General features: G+C 40.9%; 1 protein-coding gene across 1 annotated transcript in view; it reads right to left on the bottom strand.

Moving 5' to 3' along the window:
- Positions 1 to 3,612: 3,612 nt before the first annotated feature.
- LOC113999855 (endogenous retrovirus group K member 8 Gag polyprotein-like) overlaps positions 3,613 to 24,075 on the bottom strand; it is a 34,062-nt gene continuing 13,599 nt past the window's right edge. The window contains exon 2 of the mRNA XM_027743652.2: positions 3,613 to 10,360. Coding sequence (XP_027599453.2) covers positions 8,573 to 10,090 — 1,518 coding nt within the window. The 5' untranslated portion in view covers positions 10,091 to 10,360 and the 3' untranslated portion in view covers positions 3,613 to 8,572. The remainder of the gene's footprint in view (positions 10,361 to 24,075) is intronic.

Raw genomic sequence — 24,075 nt, 5'->3', positions numbered from 1 at the left:
AAAAAATAAACCTGTAAAAAAGTCTTTTTTAATCCAAAATTTCCTAACCTCATGTTAAGTCTAATCTGTTGATGCCCATTAGGATGGCAGCAATGGCATACCATTCACAGTTGTTACTAGAAGGGCTGGAAAACATCAAATAAGACACAATAGCCACATTTATTTGAGGCATTTTTCCAAGAAAAATAAAGCTCCCACTACTAGAGAAAAAATACTTGACAATAAAAAGTCAAAGGACTGAACTACGTCTAGCAGAGAAAAATAATATTTGTTAATGCCTACTAGAATAGATATCCATGTTCCACAGAAATGAAAACTGAAGGAATCAGAGAATAAATTCTTGTTTGGTGGGTCCCCAAATGGGAGCAGACAGAGGACCAAACTGCCTGTATATCATACAGTCCATTTTTTGTTATTTGTAAAAGGGAAACATACTGGAGCCAGAAGCTTTTTTCAAAATGTTTAAAACCATAAAGTTAATGGTATTAGATCTCCTTGAAGAGATCAGATTCTTATAGACACATTATTTTGTTACAGGGAACAGAAAAGAATCCCTTGTGGTCCTTTTTTATGTATTTGTCTCCAAGGGCAAAAGGAAAACCTGCTATACTGTGTGAGAATTTAACTCCCAGAATCACCCCAGAATGTTTCAAAGCATGCTTTTACCTTCACATCAGCCTCTACTACACAGTTACAGCACTTTTCCATAGAACAGGGCATCTGTGGCTTTATGAATTCAACAGGCAAAAAAAAATTCAGCCCACGTGTTTCTGCCTCATCCTGTATGATCAAGCGTAATTGAAACCCTGAATCAACTACCGAACTGGTTGATTCCTCATCTGAATGTCTACATTCCCTTCCCCATCACCCACCACAAAGCAGCAGCCTCTACCCTTTCATATCCAGAAGCACACACAAGTGCTTACACATCTGAGTTCTTTCCAGAAATCTCTCACATCAGCCTTTTACTGTGAACCTTACTGCAGTGACTACATATTGCTTAAATCTACAGCAGCCCAGAAAGAAGGGGGCAAAAGAAGGTGCCTACGTAGTCCATGGACACACAAGAGTGTGCTTTCTGGGCCACACCTTGAACTATGACCAGGTGTTTTCTAGGAGAATACCAGCTGGCCAGGAGAAAACTGTGACAAGAATGTGCAGGAAATAAACAGTTTGGAAAACTATGTGATAGTCTTTGGGTCTGCACCATGATCCTTTTTAGTTACCAAGCATAAACATAGTTGTGGTGCTGAAAGATTACACAGTGCTGAAAGCAGGGTTCCTGAAGGCCCTTCTTGATAACCATCTTTCCCAGATATCTTTCAAGAGTCAGCAGCTTGTAGGGTTGATACAAATTAGTTGAACTGATGCCAGGGACCACTGGAGAAAAAAAACCTGTTAGATGTGGGGGACATAGAAAAGGATCCAAATAACAGGGTGCTAAGGCCCATTCTCACATGATCAGCATCAAATGAAGTACAGGGAAAGGGACATGGTCCTCCATTCCGGCCCTCAGACTTTCAGAAGGCAATTTTTGAGAATCAGGATCCGATGTCCTACAAGAACTGAACAAGACTTGCAAGGCTGCCTAAATAAAAGTACTGAGAAGAAAGACTAATTTATAGGTAAATTTTAATTTTTTGAAAAAAAAAAAAAAAAAAAAAAGTAGTTTTGCATGTCCTTCCAAATTTTGTATATTTGCTGGATAAAGTTGATTCAAAATAGGAAACAATGCTTTTCGATATTTTTGCAAAGAACTTCCTTCAGGTGTTTCTGGTAAAAAATTACAGAAACACAAATAATTGAGTGCACAAAGCACTGTGGGACTTGGCCATGGGCACCTTTAGATCATTCTGGTGATTTTAGCTACTCTGCACTGTTTCACTTCAAAAGTGATACCAATAAAAAGAAAAAAGATTTCTTAGATAGCAAAATGCATTTGCATATTCAGACAGAGAGCAGGTGACAGAGTCTGGGCTGCATTCCTACAGAACAAGAACAGCTTCTTTGTCTCTTTCTGCTGTACACGTTCTAGAACTTGCACAGTTCTATACATGCCATGTAGGATCACTCGATACTTCAGAATCAAAGGTAAGGAAAGTACACAATATTGAGATGTGAGTCCACAAGCTCCTTTGTTAAATTTTCTTCCACTAGCACTGATAAATTAACCAATTAAAAATAATGCTTTTTCCTCTAAAGGAATTTTGTAGCAAAGCAATGGAGAATAGCATGGAGTAATATATATTGAATTCCAAGTCAAAATTGTAACAAGTACAGATGAGAGCTGGAGAAAAAATCAAGTCCAGTAATTTTCTACCAGAAACATTTAAAGGAAACTCCTTTGCAAAAAAAAAACCAAAAACAGTGTTTTCTTTTTTCAATCGACTCTGCCCAAAAACATACAAAAATTAGAATGACATGAAAAACTACTATAAAGTTCTTTTTAATTAAAATTAACCTATAAAATAGTCATACTTTTCAGTATTTATATTTATGCAGTCTCCCAAGACCAGCTGTATTAATTTTAATGGCATAAACAGGCTTATAGACAGAAAAGGGTTTGTGTTGTCTTGTCATAGTATTAAGCAATTGGAAACGGTTGGAGATTTCTAGTACAGAGATCTAACCTGTTTAGTCATGTGCCAATCATCACCATGAAAAATATATGACTTTATATTAAACATACAGGAGCGGAATAAAGAAAAGCCATTTAAAATTATGGCAGGAGAAAGTGCTGTCAGCAAGGCATCTCACCCATCACAGAGGCGGAGGAGGGCAATGTGCCACGTGCCATAACTCCTGTTCATTGCTGCAGAGCCAACAGCAATGCACACCAGCAGAGACATCAACCAGCATTGCTCAGGAACAGTGAGCTCCATTTATCTGTGACAACCAAGGTGTCTTCATGGGCACATTGATTTCTCCTCCTCAGGAAAGAAGGGATGCACCCACAATTAAAACTGGCCACGTTCCCTCGTGCGGTCATGAGAATGACTGGCCTGGTGCAGCTAACCCTCAGAAACACATCAGGCTTGTCCTCATCACTCTCTGGGAATGCCACTGTATAGCTGGTATGTAGCCTATGCTGACCTTGAACTGTGACCAGGTGTTTTCTAGGAGAATACCAGCTGGTCAGGACAAAACTGTGACAAGAATGTGCAAGAAATTGAACAGTTTGGGAAACTATGTGATAGTCTTTGGGTCTGCACCATGATCCTTTTTAGTTACCAAGCACAAACATAGTTGTGGTGCTGAAAGATTACACAGTGCTGAAAGTAGGGTTCCTAAAGGTTCATCTTGATAACCATCTTTCCCAGATATCTTTGAAGAGTCAGCAGTTTGTGGGGGTTGATACGAATTAGCTGAACTGGTGCCAGGCACCACTGTTATCTTTCCTGAGTTTGTTGGTTATGCAGTGTACAGCCATCAAACCTCAGTGGATGGCAAAGGGATCACAGAGTCTCCTGGGAAACCTGATAGAGGGAGGTCTGGTTGTCCTAAACCTGACTATTAGTGCACAGGCAAGTGGCCCACACAAATTGTCATAAACCTCTGTAGGTAAACCCTTCTGTAACAGTTTAATTATTGCACAGACACAGTTTGTGTGTATAAAACTGAATCATTTAATGGTTACAATTTTTTGGTGTATATATAGGGTTTTGGGAAGGAGGGACAAACTTTCCATTCATAGCCAGGATTAAAAGTCCAAGAAACACGGGGAGATGCTTTTTATCAAACAGATAAGCAGGCATTTCTTTATCACAAATACAATGAGAGATGGGGCAAAACAAAGTCATAAAGAGATTTACCACAGCATCTACAAGTCTGCCTAATTAATAGATAATGCAAGAATTTCAGGGAGTGAATGTAAACAAACTTTCTTTATCTTTGTTTAAATCCCATGCTTTCTTGCTGAGATCACTTCTTATCTCTGCTGTGTCATAAAGAATTTGTTCCCCAACAATTCCCCTTTTTTGTTTTCAAGTTGCAAAATTGAAACTTGTATAAAACTTTAATCATACGTTGTATACAGGATAACAAACAGGGAATACAAAGCATAATACAAAGGAATACAAACAGTCCCAATAATGTTACTATAAATGCTTTCTTTAACCAAGGTCCTACACTAAACATATCAAGAAACTATTGAAACTATCTTAACTATCAAGAAACATATCAAGAAACTATTGAAACTATCTTAACTCTTCTTCATCATCTTCTTTAAGTTGAGCTGAAAGTTTCAACTTATCAATGTTTTGATATATTGATTAAGAATTATCGTTGACATTCATACAACAAAGTCCTTCAAATTCTTTACATCCATGTCCATGAGCTAATAACAAAAAATCAACAGCTGCTCTATTTTGCAAGGTTGTTTTTCTTACTGAGTCTACATCGGTTAATAAGGCACCAATAGCTGAACTAGTAGCATTAGTTTCTTTTGCAAGCAAACAGGCAAGTCCATCTAAAGAAGTTAAAGAGTGTGCAGTCCCTATGCCTGATATGAGGCTGGCAAAAACTCTCTTTGCTGGGCCACAAAAGTAGACATTAGAATTACAGTCTGAAGCATATTGGTTCACAAATCGTTTGCTTTTGCTGCGTAAGGGTCTATCTGAGGGTAACTATCTGGGGTTAAACAGTGTTAGCTTTCCAAACATACAAGGCCCACCCTCTGCCTTACCAGGGATGCCTCTCCAGACTCATTGTCCACAAATCAAAAACAGTCCATCGGGCAAGCCAACTGGATGTGGCTCATATTTAATGATAGTTGGGCTGGGTAGTTTACGCCAAAAGCTGTCATTTTGATAAGCTCCTGACACATCAACTGCCAGTGGATTTTCTGAATACAGGTCAGTAGGGTAAAAATGTTAAGCTGCCCCATTATATCTATCCCTTGAGGTTCTAAAGGGAGGGTAGGAAAATGATCTTTATACTCTCCCTTTGGCTGTTTCCCTCTTTGCCCTTTCGTATTTGTGCATTCTGCCAGGGGTGTATCGTAAGTGTCAAGGTAAGAACAATGAGACAAATATGTATTTAAAAAGGCCATCCATTGATCCTTGGAGAGTGGAAGGCCTACCAAGCACGTACAAAATGGATCTGATAGAGTAGCTACAGGCAGGCATAACGTGTCAGTTCCAATCACATTGGCGAGGGTCACCCAGACGTTCCATTGGTTGGGGATGGTCCAGTCAGGAGGCATTCCTGTCACTAGGAAGATGGTGTAAGATACGGCCGCTCAAAACGGTATGTCCTCTGACTCTGGAAACACAAGCGTAACTTTTCCCCAGGTTATCAATGGGTGAGGACCTGGCCAATGTCCTGTGCTCAGGTCTTTAAACAACACTTCAGCTTTACCTTCCATCGGGTTGTGTGCTGGAACAAAATGGCATTGAGCTGGGGCAGAGTCCCCAACTAAACAATTTTAAAAATTAAGTACATATAACGCTTTATTTAAACATTCTTGAGGAGTCAACCCCACACTCCCCCTAATTTGTTTTTGCAGCATTTCTTTGAGCATACAATGCACACGTTCAAGTACTGCTTGTCCAGTAGGAGAGTGTGGGATTCCTGGAACATGTTCCAATGCCCCACTGGGCAAAGAACTCACGGGTACAGGCAGATACATAGGAGGGTCCATTATCAGTTTTAACCTGTTTGGGAACACCCATATGAGCAAAGGCTGTAAGAAAATGGCATTGAATATACGACTCTTTTCACCAGAATGAGCTGCGGCAACTAAAAATACAGAGAAGATGTCAATAGAGACATGTACCCATTTTAGTCTGCCAAAAGATGGTACATGGGTAACATCGGTTTGCCACACTTGAAGTGGTTCTAGCTCTCGGGGTTTAACTCCTTCTGGAGTTAAGGGGGTGATTTGTTGACAATCTGGGCAGGATGAAATGATAAAAAGGGCTTGGTCAAGTGTAAGGCCAAACTGGTTTTTCGAACTTTGCATTCTGGTGGAAAAAGTTGTGTGACAATTTAGCCTGTTCAAACAATTGGGGCACTATTACAGGTCGTGCAACCGCGTCAGCACACCGGTTGCCTTCTGTCATTGGTCCGGGCAATGCGATGTGAGAACACACACGCTGTAAAAAACAGAGACTGTCTTGTTACTAACCACAAACATTAGCCTTTGAAACAATGCAAACAGTGGTTTGTTATTTATTTCTTTCTGATAGGAATGTTTAATGCATTAGACAATGCCAACCACATACTGAGAATCTGAAGCTATATTAAGAGGGCCCTGAAACAATTTTAGGGCACGGACAACTGCGGAAAATTCCACAAGTTGTGGTGACCCAACTAAATTGGTGTATATCATTTTGCCATACACCATCCTTTTGCCATACCACTACAGCTCTTCCAGTGCATCCAGAGCCATCAGTAAACACAGTTTGTGCATCTGATAAGGGGACTGGGGACCAATGAGACTTCAGCTTCAATGGCAAGTGGTTTAGTTGCTGTAAAAAAGCACAAGCAGGTAAGTGAATACTCAGTTGCCCATTATAATTGATTATGGCAGTCTGGAAATCCAAACTGGTTTTTTCTAGTCATTTCAAGCTTTCTGTTGTTAAAGGCAAGTATATTGTGTGTAGATCACACCCCCAAAGTTCCCAACATTAAAGTCGTCCTTTCCGGAGAATTCGTGAAATCATTTCTGCTTGAGTCATTACAGCTTCTGGAAATTGATGTGCTAGAAAGAACCATTCCCACAAGCAAAAATCAGAATTCTTTTTTAACAGTTGACCCAAAAGTCTAAAAGGCTGAGCAGGTCCCGTTAGGACAACTAACACTGCTGGTTCATCTAAAAGGCGACGATTGCCTTGACAAGAGTTCAGTTCTTGTTCCACAGCATGCACGGAAGTGGTTGCTTCGGGCAGTAATTGTCGAGGAGAAGTTAAGTCTGGGCATTCCTTTAAGACGGTAAGCAACGTGTGCATTTAACTGTAGTAATGCATAACACTAGTCTGAGCCAATTAATAACTCCCAGTAATATTTGCAGGTCATTAAGAGTTTGTACAGATGTTTCTAGAGAAACATGTTGTGGTTGAATTGATGTTTGTGTTATTATCCACCCTAAATGATGCCAAGGAGCATCTTGCTGGATTTTCTCTGGTGCTATTTTTAGACCATAGGCAGTGACTGCTGCAATTATGGCTTTCAGCACTAGTTGTGTCAATTCTGTTTTAGCTGCACAGATCAAAGTATCATCCATATAGTGGTAAATGTAGGCTTCTGGATATTGTTGGTGCACAGGCAATAGTGCTGTAACTACATATAACTAGCAAATGGTTGGACTGTTTTTAATCACTGAGGCAACACTTTCCAGTGATAACGAGCATAAGGTTCACTGGCATTTAAAGTTGGCACAGAAAAGGCAAATCGCTTTGCATCATTGGAATGTAAAGGAATTGTTAAAAAACAGTCTTTCAAATCGATGATAATTAGTGGCCAATCTTGGGGTAACACAGATGGGAGAGGAAAGATCTGGTTGCAAAGCTCCCATGGGTTCAATAACATTGTTAATGCATCTTAAATCACGCAGTACATGCTACTTGCCATTCTTTTTCTGAATTACAAAAACAGGGGAATTCCAGGGACTGGTCATAGGGCATATATGCCCTCAGTCGAGCTGTTCCTTAACAAGTAGTTGAAGTTGACGCAGCTTGTCCTCTGGAAGTGGCCACTGATCCACCCAGACAGGCTCTTCTGTTCGCCAAGTGAGAGTGGGGACTAGCTGCAGCTCAGTGGCCATCATGATAAATTTGTGCTGAGTCCAATTCCCCATTGTCCTAAGGCATCTCGGCCCCACAAAGTGAGGGGTATATTTAAAACATATGGACAGTGTCACCGAGCGACCTTCAGGACCAGTAATTAAAATCAGGTGCAGACTCCGCTTTGGTATGGTTAGACCTATGACTCCCCTCACAGTTTTGTCTGGCTCAATGAGTGTCCAAGAGGGGGGCTACACACGGGCAGAAATAAAAGTCACATCAGCTCCAGTGTCTGCTAAACCATTAATATGGACCATACCCTTTTCCACAGTATTGTACAACTGACAGCTTAAAGTTGGGCGCTGAGCAGACAGAGGCTGTGCCCAAGAGATAAAAGCATCTACGGGCACTAAGTTATTTCCCATTGAACCAAAGCCTTGGTCTCCTCTTATTCAGTTACTGCATCCAGGGGGGTAGGTGTGAATGAGAATTAACTGAGCAATAATGGTGGCTTTTTCAATACGGCAGGGAGGCATAGGAGTCCTCATCATCATCTCAATCTTTCCCATATAATCAGAGTCGATGATTCCCGGTAGCACAAAAATACCAAGATGAGTTGCTGATGAGCAGCCGATTAATAATGCACTACAGTTATTTCCCGGTGGACCTTGGACCCCTGTTGGAACTACATGTACGTTATTATCATGTAGTTTTGCTGTTGTTGTGAAGGCCAGATCCACCCCAGCGCTGCCTGAGGTGGGTGCTCGTAAGGTGCTGGTTAGTATGAGTGGCTGGGCTGAAACTCGGGAGCACTTGCTGTCATCGCATGGGGTCCCGATGTGCTCACCTTAAAAGTTTCCCGACTGCTCTTTACCCCTTCCCTGTGAAGGAAGCGGTTTACCTTCCCGGGTAAATTTTGAGTGGCACTTTTGAGTATAATGAAAACCTTTGCGGCAGCGCAGGCATAAACCAGGCTGTCTGGTAGGTTTTTTGTTCGGACACTGCTTTCTAGAATGTCCAGGCTGACCACAGCCATAGCATAGCTGAGACGAAGAAGGTCCTCTTAAAGCAGATAATGCTTCGGCTAAAGCAGTCATTTCATGAGAATATGAACCCACATTTTGACAGGCTCGAAGCATTTCCGAAATTGTGGGGTTCTGTAAGGCTCGTAATATTTTTTGGCAATCTATATTAGCATTCTTTATTGCAAAGTGTTCGAACAAAATCTCTCGTGCCGTACTATTCCCTACTTGTTTGTCAATTGCATCTTTTAAACGATCAGTGAATTCCATAAATGTTTCTCGCGGTCCCTGAAGAATAGTAACAAAAGACTGACGAGCCGTCGCAACCTCTGGAACTTCGCGAAGAGCTCGAAAAGCTAGCCTTTTAGCTTCGTTCAGAACATGAATTGGCAGTTGGGCTTGCGCTGTCGGAGTGGCAAAGGGTCCTGTCCCCAGAAGCATTTCCATACTAATTATAGGTTGTGCTGTTAGATTATTTACATTGTTTAGACTGGTTGCATTTTCTGCAGCAGCTCTCTGGGCCAAATATTCCCACTCAGTTTTAAAAATACTAAATTGCAGTGCAGTGAGAATCATTCTTGCAATTGCTTCGCAATCAAGTGGGATTAAAGTAAAGGAATCAAACACAATCTCTAACCGCCCCATTGTAAACGGAACAGTTAAGCCATGATCAGTGACTGACTTTCGCAATTCTTTCAGGACTTGGTACGGAATATTTTCCCAGCGGGGTGGATGAGGAAGATATTTCAGCATTTCTATGTCTCCTGCTGCAGCAGCCTCCTGCCTCACTTGTGCCCATCTATCAGGAGGGTCAGGAAGATATGAACTGACCTCCTTTTTAGAGTCAAAGGGATTGAAATCCCTTGAATTTTCATTAGGGCCCCGGGCGGTAGGGACTTTAGAGTTGTTCAGTGAGCGGGGTGCAGAGGAGCCGCCGCTATTTTGGCACTCCCCCTCCCTCGCAGCATGTACCGGCGGTATGGGGGGTGGGGCAAGCTCCTCCCCTGCCGCACTCTCTGGTGGGTGGCTGGAGTCACCGGTAACGACAGATTCAGACTTTTTAGCTGTGTGGGATTTTAAAGCCTGAAAGACTGCCCTCCAGGTTCCGAGAAGGTCGGTAGCCTGTTTGTCTCCCTTTGTCGCAGAGTCCGATAGCCTGACACCAATGAGATCCCATTCCGCGTCATCAAAGACATTAGTAACATTCAACCCGGGATGATTCTGCAGTGCCCACAGGAGTAAATTTTGCAAAGAAGGGTCTTCTATTTTGAGCCCATGTTGTTTAAGCAGGCATTTTATCTGTTTGTAAACTGTGTTTTGTTCTGAGGACATTTTAGATCCCATTTCCTAAGCAGTCTTTTTGATGTGGGCAGCTATTTGCCAGGCGTTTTGTTTCGGGGTTCTTAGTTTGGCCCCTGGGTGCTTAAAGCAGTTTTTGTTTCGATCTGAAGGCTCTCTTTTTGGCCTCCAGGCTTTTAAATCTGCCCTTATGCTTACCTTTCCGTGCAGTGGAGAGGTACTATTTTAGCACGCTTTCCGTTCCGTTCAATAGCAACTCGTTACTGGAGCAGGAGCCTTTGTCCTTGCCTTTATTCCAGTCCAGGCTTCACATCCCTGTTCACAAGAACCATTTGTTTAATCATGGCATGGATATAGTTTGCGTGTATAAAACTGAATCATTTAATGGTTACAACTTTTTGGTATATATAGGGTTTGGGGAAGGAGGGACAAACCTTCCATTCATAGCCAGGATTAAAGGTCCAGGAAACACAGGGAGATGCTTTTCATCAAACAGATAAGCAGGCATTTCTTTATCACAAATACAATGAGAGATGGGGCAAAACAAAGTCATAAAGAGATTTACCACAGCGTCTACAAGTCTGCTCAATTAATAGATAATGTGAGCATTTCAGGGAGTGAAAGTAAACAGACTTTCCTTGTCTTTGTTTAAATCCAAAGGCTTCTTCCTGAGATCTCATCTCTGCTGCGTCATAAAGAATTTGTCCCCTAACACCTTTCCTGCTTTATCCCTCCTTCTACCACATGTTCCTGCCCCTGTGCCTGCTCTGGTTCTCAGCCACCTCATGGGCACTAAGCCATGAAAGTACACCTGCCAAGACTGCAAAGAGTTTTCTAACCCTTCAGGTCTTTGAATCAAATTGTTGTCAGGCAATTGTCAGTGAAGGTGTGAAGGAGGGGGAATGGGAACAGAAACAGGCTGAGGGAAGAACAAGCAAAGTGTAGAAAGGCAAAACAGTCTATACTGAGATTTGCTTGAACTGCTCTAGACAAGCTCTCTTAGAGGCTGTACCACTTTCCTGTCACTCACTATTACCATGTACCTTTTTTTTCAAGTACATTAACGCCTCCACCTAATGTAAATGTTTCCAAAATAAAAGGAACTGTATCATAACAAGCTGTTATAACCACTGATAAGTGTCCTCTGTAAAGCTTTTATTAAAGAAAAGCACGGAAAACATAAATTCTAATGCTTCTTTTCTATACAGGTACATTAGAAATGAGCAGGAAACCTTCAGGAGGGGTTAACTTTGTCACTGCAAGTACACTTCTGCAATATAAACCTGGATAAATTAGTGAGGACAACAGATTCCTCTGAGCTTGATAAGCTGATAACAGAAGACATCTGAGCTCTCATGTTTCAGGGGATGCTCAGTCCCTAGCTGAATTATTGTTGTTTTTTTCCAGAGCAGCCGGGGCCCTGTAAGTTTGGCTTCATGTGACAGCTAAAGCAAATATTCTTAGCATGGGACAGGCATTTGTTTCAGGTAGAAACATTAAAAAAAAACAAAAAACAAAGACACATAGAGTCTTGACAGCACTGTAACAAAAGGAGCTTTTAAGAAACACCAAATTAATTACAGTGCAATTCCAAGTTTAAAGGCAGTTGCTTAATACAGTCCAATAGATACAAATTATGGCACGGCTCTAGAGGTTAAACACGTATGTTTGACCATACATTAATTTCAGCTGTGAACGACAGCCAAAATGTTCAGGTTCAGAATATTTAGAGTCTTTGAAGAGTAAATAAAGTAGCTCAGGCTCTCACTCAGAAGAATGTAAAAAACAAATGTCCTTACTGGAGAGAGCTGCCAAACTCTTAGGCATTCCAACATTGTAACCAAGCAAGGAAATCTTCATACGGAGAAAGGCAGAAGAGCAATAAACTCAGACAGATTTTGCAACAAGGTGTTCAGAAATCACTCAGATCTAGGGAGCTGGACAAAAGCCTCACTGATGCCATACCATTTATATAAAAATAGGGAAATCAGAGTTTAATTTTTAGCAGTACTTTTTGTTAATACTTTACGAATGCTGTTTTTCACTACTGTGTTTTATATGTCACCGAAAATTGTTTATGCTAACACACATTAAACTGTTACCTGTTGCAAAATAGATTACAAAAAAACCTAAAATGTCAGGTTAAAAAATTTACTTCTTTCTGTATAGGTGCTCTTTGGGCTAACTGTGTCTTCTAGCAAGAGTATCTCAAAGCAGTAAGAATAAGCATTCAAGATAATAGTTTTCTTTATGGATCTTCTTTTCTTAGCAGTGCAGCAGATGAAGTAAGAAGGAATCTGCCCAGAAGGTGAATTTCTATTAAAAGCGTTCTGCGTTTTGGCAGTGGCTCACAGCATTGACATTCTCTCACAAAACACTTTCTATCAAGGAATCAGCATTTTTCTAGTGACAAGTCATTTAATAAGAAAATTCCTGACGTGGGTCAAGTACAATGCCTAAACAACCAAGATGCAGTTAGGAAGGTTAAAGAGGCGTGCCAGAATGTAAGTTTATTGCCATCTGCAAAAATATCTGCAGCACGTGGAAAGGATGGCAGCTCACTAGAGAAAACAAGAGGTTATTGTCTTTGCAGCCTCACAATTTAGTTCTCCCCCTCAACCTCTAATGAGGCAGAACGTTTTCTGCATGTTCCAGAATCACTCTTCTGAAATGGGAACCCCACGCTTTCTGAGCTAAACAGCTACAGCCCTGCTGACACCAACACCTGCTTTAGCCAGTCATTAGTCAGCACACTATCAAACCTGCCCTGTAAAGGCACAATCACATCAAACCACAGCTTCACACCAGCGGACACATCCAATACGCTCACATGAAGAATTCATTTGTTTCACATCCACCGCAACCTGCTCTTATATTCCTCAGTGCTTAGCAAATAAATCATCATGCAATGCAAAGTATACTCCAGGCTGATGCTCAACATATCTACCCTCTGCGGTGAAAAGACTTCTGCGACTGTCAAGTAAATTCTTTTTAGAACACTATCTTAAATTTCCATTAAGCTATAGGAAATAAAATATTCTATAATGTATTTCCAAACATATAATCATTTGTCCTCTGAGTGCCCCAGAATGTTTACAAACTGGATTCAATGAGAATGCTGTGAGGCTGGATAGTAAAGCAGCTCTGGTTAAAAGGTCCATTTCAGGATTTAGGGCAATAACGGTCTAGTTTATAGAAGTGAGGAAGCAGAGGCCATAGAAAGGTAAGGGCTAACAATGAAGCGTAATAAAAACTACAATTTCACTCAGTTGTTCTACGGGAACAATCTCTCTCATCCCCTCCTACTCTCCCCTGCTCCCTGGAAGGTCCTTGTTACAACTGCAGTTTATGTCAATCACTTCGAGGCAGAAAATTTTCCTTTCTATGGGCAAGTATGCAAACTGCTCAGGTAAACTGGGACCATGAACAAACTGTCCTAAATACTTCAGGAAAAATAAAATAAAAAAAAAAGTTTTAGAAAGGGAGGAGCTTCAGTTCACAATGGGAAGATGGATTTTTTTATTTAAGGTAATAACAGAAATCTGAGAGTTTCTGTTTCAGCTCTGTCACAGGACTTTTTGTGACCGTGACCTGTGGTCTGAATGCATTCCTCTTGGAGTCAACAGCAGTTTTGTCATTGTCTTACAGGAATCAACATGATTTAAGAAATTTCACCAGCGCTTGTTGACCTCATAGCCGTCATGGAACAGCATGATGCAGATGCAGGCTTTGCTTGTGGCATTCAGCTGGTGCAGTGTAGCCCCTTTGCGTGCTGAGATCCCAGCTGGGGATGAAAATAGCTCTACCCAGTGCCGTGCTGTGCCCATGCTAGTAATCTCTTCCTCTCAGCCTATCTACATAAGAGACATTTTGACACTATAATGAAGAGACCAAGTGAAAGATAGACACTTGACAACCGGACCTAGCAACTAAGTCATTCCACAGGACTCACCTACTGCAATAAGCTACACTGCAAACTCCTGGATAATCTAAAACATCATTGCAGGAATTTATCTCATTTTTCTTTCCTTCTGTAGGAACTGCCAACCATTTTTATTCTGGGTGTGGGGACACTGAAATCACCAATATTTTACCTAACCTACTGAATAAATTTCTACACACTTGATCTCATTGATCTTAGAGCTGAACAGTTTTCCCAGTCTCACTACTGCCTCCCTTTGCTTTGCTTTAGAAGGGATATCTTCCAAACAAATTCTCTTAGTTGAAGGAAAACTTTTTTGATATATGTCTAGTACAGCCTAGAACATGGATTTGAGCTATCTCCATAATTTTCGCAATTTACCTTCCCACTGGATTTCACCAAGTAGAAAGGGAAAAGCAGGGTTCCCATAGGGTAGGTAGCATGCAAATGACCATAATAAATAGAGGTGCCTGGGTAAAATCTCCATTCTCATGCGATGAGTCTTCCAGCTGAGTTAATAAATCAGCTTTCTTAATTTCAATCAAACATACTTTTAAGAAAATCATGCAGCAGAAAAGTATTATAATCTTATAGCCACGTGCTAAGCCATATAACTTTCCCAATCAAGTACTTTTTATCTGAGGCTGTTTAAACAGAAGGAGAATAATATAACTATGGGACCTGCAGTATTATTCAGGTTGATGTCTCTGACTTTCCAAATCATCTACATTAAGTTCCTTCGCAGTCTCCTAAACCATAAAATGGGTGCCATTATATTCCTCTACTCTCTCGAGTGCTTCAAATTTTGTGGAATTTCATTTGCAGTCACAGTTGGGAAATGACACTGGAATTTGCAGAAAATTTGTACCAGAAGATATGCTATGCAGCATGGGGACCTCTGGTTTTCAGTAAGATGTGCAGCAAGTCCGAAGAATATACTGTACAATATATCAAATGCATTTATCTACTTAATTTATTCTGTTCAAAAGACACTTCCGGCTTCAACAGCATTTACACTGTTGCATTATAACAGTGCCCTAGGTCATGGAAGCTTGACTGGAAACTAAAATGAATATTTTCAGGGATTTCATACTTGCTCCTGCTCCAGCAATAATGCTATTTTCTGTTCTGCAGGCCAAATGCTAGGAAGCTTTTTCCCCGTCTTGTTTTTAATAATACTTTTTCTGTGAGAGTTATGTTGGGTTCACGACCCTCTTGGCTTGTAGGAAGAGACTGTCCTGTCATCAGTCCTTCACTTCCCGCTCTGCAAGAGTGATGTGTGTGAGAGAGTGCTTCACTCCCCTCCTGCCTGGGAACCAGAGCATGGGGCCCCAAATGTCTCCCCAACTTGGCAGGGACCTATCGATGTTCCTTTAGCCCCTTTCTTTCCCACTCAAGAAGGCCAGAGACACTGTCTCCTTGCACTTTGGCTAGGAGGGAGGGAAGAATAGAGCTTCAGGAACAGATAAAGACCATGGGGACTTAAAACATGGGAAGTCCTGGTTCCCAAGGTCCCTCTAACTAATGCGGCTGCCTGATCCTTCTGTGAGAAGGCAAAATGTCCCATTAGATCAAGACAGTGACATGAGAGAGGGCAGAGCCTTCTGCTTGCCTGCATCTTCATGGTGGAAACACTCCTCTTGCTTCATTCCTTCTGCAAACCTGCTCATGAACACCACAGGTGCAGTGACACTTGGATACTGTGAATTACTCAGTTGCTCCCCATGAAAGATGACTTGATGACTGCCAGAAATAATGTCTTCTTGAGTTAAGAGTCCTTCCCGTCCTCCCCCATACAGCAGCAAGTGCCCCAGTCAGGGAGTCATATGTTGCTCTCACACTGCATTATTTCAACATTAATCTTGAATTACGGAACTGCAAAAGGATGGTGGGTTTTTAAAAGCATGAAGATAATTTCAAACTGCCATACATTTACATACTTCCTGAGACTCTAGGTAAATAACTTTAGGGGCACTGCATCATTCTAACAAAATGTTTAGGTAGGAAACTGTGAATTTATTTCATTTTTAAAATAGAAACCAGTTTCCTTATCCTGCTGTACCACCTTTTCTTCTGTTTCACAACTGCAGTCCTGAAGTGCTTTGTGCCAAATAGCAAAGATACTAGGAAATATTATCTGAGCAATTTTCAAAAGCTTTCTAAAAGAACACAGCACTTCCCAATTATAGAGGAGGCATCTCTAAAAGCAGCAAGTCTCTGCAAAATGAGGATTCGAAATAAATCCATACTCCTTAAATAAGCTTAATAGAAAAAAAATTATTTTTCTGTCACAGAGAAAACAATTTTTAAACAGGGCTTTCCTGGTTGGTTTGGTTTTTTTCCCCATAGTTTTCACATTATTTTGTTAAGGAACCTGAAAGTAACATTTTCAATAAAAAAATTAAATTATAGATTTAATACTGTGATTTGGAACATCTTGCATTTCATGAACATATTTTACTTAAAACACAGACAGTTTTTATTAAAGAACACTTAGCAAGGAAAAATTTGGATCTGACTGTTTCTAGGCTTAAATTCTCCTCTGGAATTTTAACTGCCATTTGAAAAGAGTTTCCACACTTCTACTTATGTACAGTCACAAGTATTTCTAATAGAAGAATTCACTAAAAAGACATTCTGCAGATAGAAAATCTATCACAATTTACAGTAAAGTATTACAGCCTGACTGCAATTTATCAGATTTTTTTCAAAGAGAAACACACAGCTAAATAACCTATGGCTCAGAGAATAGAAGTCACTTGGCTAGGCAATGGATTAGTGATAACAGATAACTGATCTGGCTAAACAATGGATTCTAGATAATGCTAACGGTGATATTCAAAAATAATCCACAAAAAATAAAATACTGACATTTTAATGATGGGTACTTAGCACACAGATCAAAGCTTATCAAATTTATTTTTACAAATTACTTATCTGAAAAGTTTAGCAGTAAATTATCTATAGATGTGCTGTGACATTTTTGTACTGTTTAATGAATGTATGACTACATTTTAGACTCAGGTTTATTCACAAACCGGTGAATGAGCACTCATGATTTGTGACTGCCCCTGTGAATAACACAGGACAATTTCTACTCCAGAACTGTGCACTCTGCAAAAAAGGAAGAATCCCATTTTCCTACTCTGACATGATTTCCAAACTTTTAGCCTATGTTCAGTGAACATTACAGCACCAAAATAGAAAAAAGATTTTAAAATATTATCCTCAGAGAGTATTTCTGTACAAACATTTCTGTAACAAGTGATTTAATTTTCCCGATATTCCTGTTTTCAAATATACTCATTAATAAAATCTCACACCTCAAAGTTGTGCAGACACATGAATAAGGTGCCAAAGGGCAGTAAGCTTTATGGACAGGAATATTTACAAACATTATTTGGCTACAGTTACTCCCAGTTGAGCCACACACACTATAGCTGCTGCACACACACCAAAGTGCATCAAAACCCTTTTAGAGGGAACTTCAGGAGAAAGGAGAAGCAAGGAGAAAGGTGTGTATTGCATTATATTATACATACAGATTTAAAAAAAAAAAATCACACCACAAAAACTCTTCAAGATGACTTTCAATATTCTCTGGACAGAAAATTCTCTCTCCAGAATTCTCTCTCCAAAAGTTCAGCATTTTGATGCTCCAAGGTGGTGTAAACTTAGATCTGCAGGGAAATTCCTGGCACAAGCTTACAGTGCAGAGAATTGTTTCTCTGACAAGAAGCAGTGATGAAGGATGTTCTTAGGCCATGAATTAGTTTTGGTTTCCTCACTACTATCAGATACTTAAAATAAAATACTCCCAAGGTCTAAGAAAAAGGAAGAGGCACAGAGCTCCTGTAATAAAACTACATACAAGAATTAAATCTGTGTTTAACACTTGCCTATCATATGATTTCATATGCCAAAACTAGCATCTGCTTGTGTAAAGCAACAGACTCATAGAATCATTAAGGTTGTAAAAGATCCTTAAGGTCATTGAGTCCAACCATTAACCTGGCACTATCAAGTCCACCTCTAAGCCATGTCTCTAAGGACGACCATAGTACTAACATGTAAAAGATACCGTCTCTCCCTGCAGCTGAAGAAAAGTGCTGTTCTGTGTCTCAAGATCATCTTTGCAGAAGTTGCAGCTCCATTTCAAAAACCCTTTGAACCCTTCCCTCCAAACTATTCAAACTTTATCTGAACCTACGTGAAAAGATGGTAAGAAATTAACTGGGATGCCAGCAGTGTATGGATGACTTCAGTGTATAGCTCCTTTACATCAGTAATAAACAACATGGTCTTCAAGCACTCCCCATGCCTGCACAAAACCAGCAGCTGTTTAGGCAATGGAAAAGACAGAAGAGAATGGAAGTCCTCAAAAAATTTCCATCCTTTATGACTCTAGTATCACCAGATCATCACAGGATTACAGAAAAATTCAAGCTGGAAGGGACTGCAGGAGATTCTAACCCAGGTCAAATCTGGATACACTGATCTCCATAGACCATAAACCAGTTCGCAGATGGGACTGGTTTTAAACCCTTACGTACTACTGTCCCTAAGAAACTGCTTGGTTAGATTGTACCCATCCTATCAGACTCAGATTTGACCACAGTGATCCATGACCTTGTGGACACCAGAAGAGGTCAAATATATCTGAGGATTTCAGTGAGTACCATGGACAATACTCTACTTCCTTCAAAACTCACCACTGTTCGTTCTCTTCGTTTAATGCAGAAGAAAGCTACCTGAGAGCCTTCCTTCTCCTCTGTGCCTAGAATTTTGTATAAAGGCAATTTTGTACTGTTTAATGAACGAGACTACTTACAAATGAAGGGAGATAGCACAGTTAGGTGCCAGTAGTTCTGCACCTAGATGAGAAGAATTATTGCCTCCTGAGACAAAACCAAGACACTACCCTTCAGTGAATTCTTTATGCAAATAATCATATTCAGTCATGTATACTCAAGCATAAAATAGGACAGAGAAAGTGAAAGCAAAATCAAGCTATAAAACTGTACACAGATCACTCTGTGTCACCTGCTGCCAGGAAAACAAATAAGAAATTGGAAAATGTCAATAATTCAGCTCACAATATTGAAGAGGAGATATAAACAAAGAACATGGGAACGTACATAACACCAGAGCATCATTTTTATGTTTTATTTCGAGAATAAAATCTTACCTGACAATTCACATTTGGCCTGTTGCCGTTCTCTTTCTGAATCCTCATGTCTTCTGAAATATGGACTGTTTTTCACTAGATAATTGTATTTATCTTTTCCCTTTGAAACCCTGTCACACTGCTTTAAAACTGAGAACTAGTGGAAAATATCAGCACACTCACTTATAAAAGGCTCATGCTCTTCCATTTCAGGTAAAGGTACCAAATTACGTATTCATGTATTTCAAACAATATAAGCAAATATGATTTTGTTTTCTAGCTAGGTATAGTTTCTGCTGCTTCCTCTACTTCCTGCAAGAAACTGTGGTATTTTTTCTCTAGTAAACCAAATATTGTCTGGCTGTCTCTGTCATTTTTATACTTTTTGAATAGACCTTCCTACCTGATTAAAACTTCACAGAAAAGTGAAGGGGGAGTTTACAGATAGCACCTGCAGTATACGAGCCCCCAAAATACAGAGTGGAAGTGGGGAGCAGGAAGACAGAAACACAAGGATAAAAGAGGTATATATTTACAGAGTTTTCTGTAAATATATAGCAAATCTTTGAGGGCAGCCCAACCAATTGACAGAGCATCCCAGCGACCTCACCTACAAATGATCTCTGTTTTACATTTCTTGTGTAGGGGATATGTCAGGTTACGCATACTCTCAAATTCTGGATAGAGCTGATCAGGGTCATAAAAGAGAAAAATAACATTAGCTACCCCAACTCACAACACTAGCTTATGATTTAGGACAAGGGGAACGATTTTTTTTCTCCATTGCAAACTTGACTGTACAATCTTCAGTAAGTTGCCTCACCTTCCTGTGCTTCCATTTCTCATCTGTAAAGTCAGGACAATAGCATTTTCCAGGTATACTGTGAGGAAAAAATACATTAAAGACTGGAAGATTGCCCCGGCAGTACAGTGGTAGGAACATAAAGGAGCCAAAATAGAGTTTTGCTATTGAAGGTTGTCATTAAAATACTGAGTAGTGCTCCTTATTGGAGCTGGCTGGAACACTTCCCATCAAATACATACTGATTTCATCATTCAGCTTTCATCGGAGCCAAAAGCTTTTTAAAAAAATCTCAGTTTTGACAATGTTTTTGAAGGAAAGGTTTCTTTGATGCAGGCTGGACACCTCAGTTATTTCCAGAGACAGGGGTCATGCTTTTCAAAGCATCTAAGAGGTTTATCTTTGACCCTATGAAGAAGAAAAGGTTGAAACCTAAAAGGGTACTATGCTACACAATCATCATTGTCCAGCCAGTCCTGTCACTCCTGACTCAGAACACACTGGGGAGAAGAACTCCTGTGCAAAGCAAAGAAAGTGCCTCTTCCAGAAAGGCCATGGAAATGAAATTGTTGGGCAGGGTTTTCAGCAGCTGCCAGCTAATCTATTCAGAGTCAGCCAAAGTGCTTGGTCTGACCTACCAACTTTGGCATAAGAATGAGCTGCAGTCTGATTATTCACACCTGATTCTTTAAACCTGCATTTGCAGGCCCATGCAGTTGCCCTCCATCTGCATTTTTCTGAGTTTTTTTTCTCCAATCCTACATCAAGGATATACAATTCCACTTACACAATATCGGGGCAGTTTGACCCAGGGGTAATCTCCAACTTTTTTTTCAGTCCCTGTACGCACTTTGAAGCAGTATCCCTCGTGCCCAGTGGTTCCACAGGGCAAATAATGCCAATGCCTCCACTTTTTTTTTTTTTAAATTTTTTTCTTTTTTTTTTTTTGGAACTAGCAGTAATTTCAGTGTAACCTGATTTAAAGCATATATATACTCATACCAGCTGCATTAGGAAGCACATGGATGGATGTGATGGTTTCATCGTCTAGCTTAATACATAACAGGGATAACTGTAGAATTAAAAAAAATGAGAAAACCACAAAAACATCTCATGACCTTCCTGCACCACCTGCTTCAAATGCCTTCAGGTTTCTGTTTAGCTGCCTCCTGCTTGGACTCACAAAGGCAAAAGCCCCTCTGTGCAGGCACGGAGGAAGGAGTGCAAATGCAGAACCAAAGGGCTCAGGCTCCACCTAGTGGGAACACGCTCTATTCCCTTGCAAAAACCACTCCCAGGTGGGCAGGCTGTGCTCTCACCCACGGCTGAGGGCTGGCAATCACCCCCAGAACAGACAATCACCCCAGACAGCTGGAAAAAGAGATTTTTTTTAGAAACTATGCTCCTCACAGGCCGACCCAGTGACACAGTCCCTATGCTCAGCATCCCATGCTTGCCCTGCATCCCATCACACTTGCACCTCCCACCCGACCACCGCGGGCCAGTAGGCTGGAGGTAAAGGGCACAGTTTGATCCAAACTGTTTACTGGAATCTGCGCACCCACCCCAAAAGAAGTGACTTTCTTCTTCCAAAGCATTTCAAGGCAGAGTGATGCCTTACAAGCAAAGGTGGACTTTCCCTCCAATGTTTAATCTCTGCCTCCCATCTCTCCCTGAGGCAGCAACTCAAAGAAAATGACCCTCAAAGGGTATGATTTTCTGCTTCACACAAAGCTTGTTATCCTGGGGCTGCTTTTTCTGTTTCCTCTCTTCTATTCTCTTTCTCCCCTCCTCTCTCCAGAACAAAAAAGATCATACATCTCATCAGGATCTGTCTTCACGGGAAATTCTTTTTTTTTTTCTCCTTTTGACAACTTTCTTTTCATAAGGAGAAGAAGTATATTTTTTTCAATATAATTGTATTCTCCTTTGAGTACCTTGATGTAGTAACGACTGTCATGAAGTAGATACGCTGCTTGCTGTTTTATGAAAAAGACATTTAATCTGAAGTACCAATCATGTACTCTCATGAGTTGTCCCATCTGTTAGAAGCTTCCTATTTTTGGTGGGAGGGGTGTCAATTCTGGACATTTATTTTGTGGGCAAAGTTACAGATTAATTATATCTAGTGGAAAAAATTGTGTCTAGCATGTTAAAAATAGCCCTTCCTGAATTAATTTTTCCTTTTAAGGAATTTTAAAGTCCTTCATTTTCGTCTCTGTAGAAAGTAAATTGTTGTAATTATGATCTACAGATAAAAGAGTCAAAGACTCAGGGAGATCTAACATCTTGTATTAGACAGAAATAGATAGAAAGAAGAGCTGAGGCTTCAGGCACACACACCTACCTAACACTTGAAGGATGCCTTACAGACCCCAGCCTTTTTTTTGCAGTGAAAAGAATATGGATACTCTTTAACTCCCACTGTATCTCCAAACATCTGACATCATTGCAAGGAGTGCCATCATACATTCTGTGTCTTTCCAGCTAACAGTACACAGGAATAAGAAAGCCAAATCTGAACACTGCAGATTTGTTTTCCGTAAACCGTTAAGTTAGACTCCATTTTAAATATTTAAGTTATTCAGTGAAATTAAAGCAGGCTTCATACCCACATCCTTCCAAAATTAAAGAACATGTTTGACGTTGCAGAGTCTGTCAATAGCTTCTCTGCTATCTCCCTGCATCACTTATCACTGGTTGCATCACTTATCTGAGCAAGTGCATTTGAGCCCCACTCTGGCTCTCTTACAACCAGGAATAAATGCCCTCAGCCTCCAGCTGAATAAAGATTTATGTACAAATCCAGCAAAAGGGATCTGAAAAGGCACGCAGCTCTGGGAGACGTCTGGGCCTGGACACAAGGCTGTGCCGTAGATGCTGTTGCAGGCTTGCGCACAAATAGCTTTTTGGCTGCACAGACCCAGCATAAGAGAGATGCTTTGCCCCTGCAACAGAGGAACACAGGATCAGGCAACCCAACTGCTGACATGCAGGTATGTATGAACCATCAGCAGCGACGCTGTATGTGATGCTGCTTGCTGTGAACAGTCTCACAGAAGCACTCCAAGAGGTTTACTGCTTTCTCTTCTTGCCTGCAAGACTTGAGTTATGCTTTCTGTGTTGTTTTGTTAGCGGCATTCCCTTCTGTTCATACTCCTGCTTGACCATTTGCATGCTGTGCCTGTTTTTGCTAAGTAACTGGGAGCTACTTGCTTCTGTGCAACATCTTTGCTGCTACCTTAGGTAACCTGGTTTTCATCCTCTCCATGCTTAAATATAAAAAGTTTGGGCTTCAGTTTAAGGATTTTTGAGGCCTTTAAAACTTCCGCTTCTATCTACCCTGCTACTGGTTCTCATCCCATTTAGCTATTGCCAAATTGGAGCATGATTAGAGCCCACTGTTAGCAAGGAGAAAACAAAATTTTTAAGTAAGTTGCATCTCAGCAGGGTAAAGGGGACTGGAAAGATGAGTTTTGCATGAGAGAGAAAACAAGCAGCAGTAAGGTAGAATTGTGTCCATCAAAGGAAAGCTTTGGTCAGGGAGCTAGTAGGTCTTGTGAGGCACAGCTTGCCCAGGACTTGGAAAATCAATCTTTCTTTCTGTGCTAGCTCACAGAATTTGAAGGCAGCAGTTAGAGAGGTCACCACAAATGATGGGATTTCTCTACCTTGAAGGGAGACAATGAGCTTGTTTCATGGGTTCATCACACTTTGTCTATGCTGCTCCTTCTTCCTCAGGGCAAGGACTCCCATTCTTCCCCTGCTCCGGTGCGGGACCCCTCCCACAAGAGAGTCCTCCACTAACTTCCCAATCATGAGTCCTTCCCAAGGGGCTGCAGTTCTTTATGAACTGCTCCAGCATGGGTCCTTTTCATGGGGTGCAGTCCTTCAGGAACAGGTTGCTACAGCATGGGTTCCCCAGGTGATCACAAGTCCTGTCAGCAAACTTGCTCCAGCATGGACTTCTCTCTCCACAGGGTCACAGACTCTCCCAGAAACCTGCTCCAACATGGGTTTCCCGCTAGGTCACAGCCTACTTTGGCCAAGCGATACACCTGCTACAGTGTGGAGTTCTCCATGGGCTGCAGGCAGTTATCTGCCCTACTGTGGATCTCCACGGGCTGGAGGGTTGCTTG

Source organism: Pipra filicauda, unplaced genomic scaffold (assembly GCF_003945595.2).
Source record: "Pipra filicauda isolate LSUMZ 115617 unplaced genomic scaffold, ASM394559v2 scaffold60_size3304689_pilon, whole genome shotgun sequence".
NCBI lineage: Eukaryota > Metazoa > Chordata > Aves > Passeriformes > Pipridae > Pipra > Pipra filicauda.
Note: the sequence above shows the minus strand (reverse complement) of the source record. Positions and strands in the feature narration are given on the sequence as shown.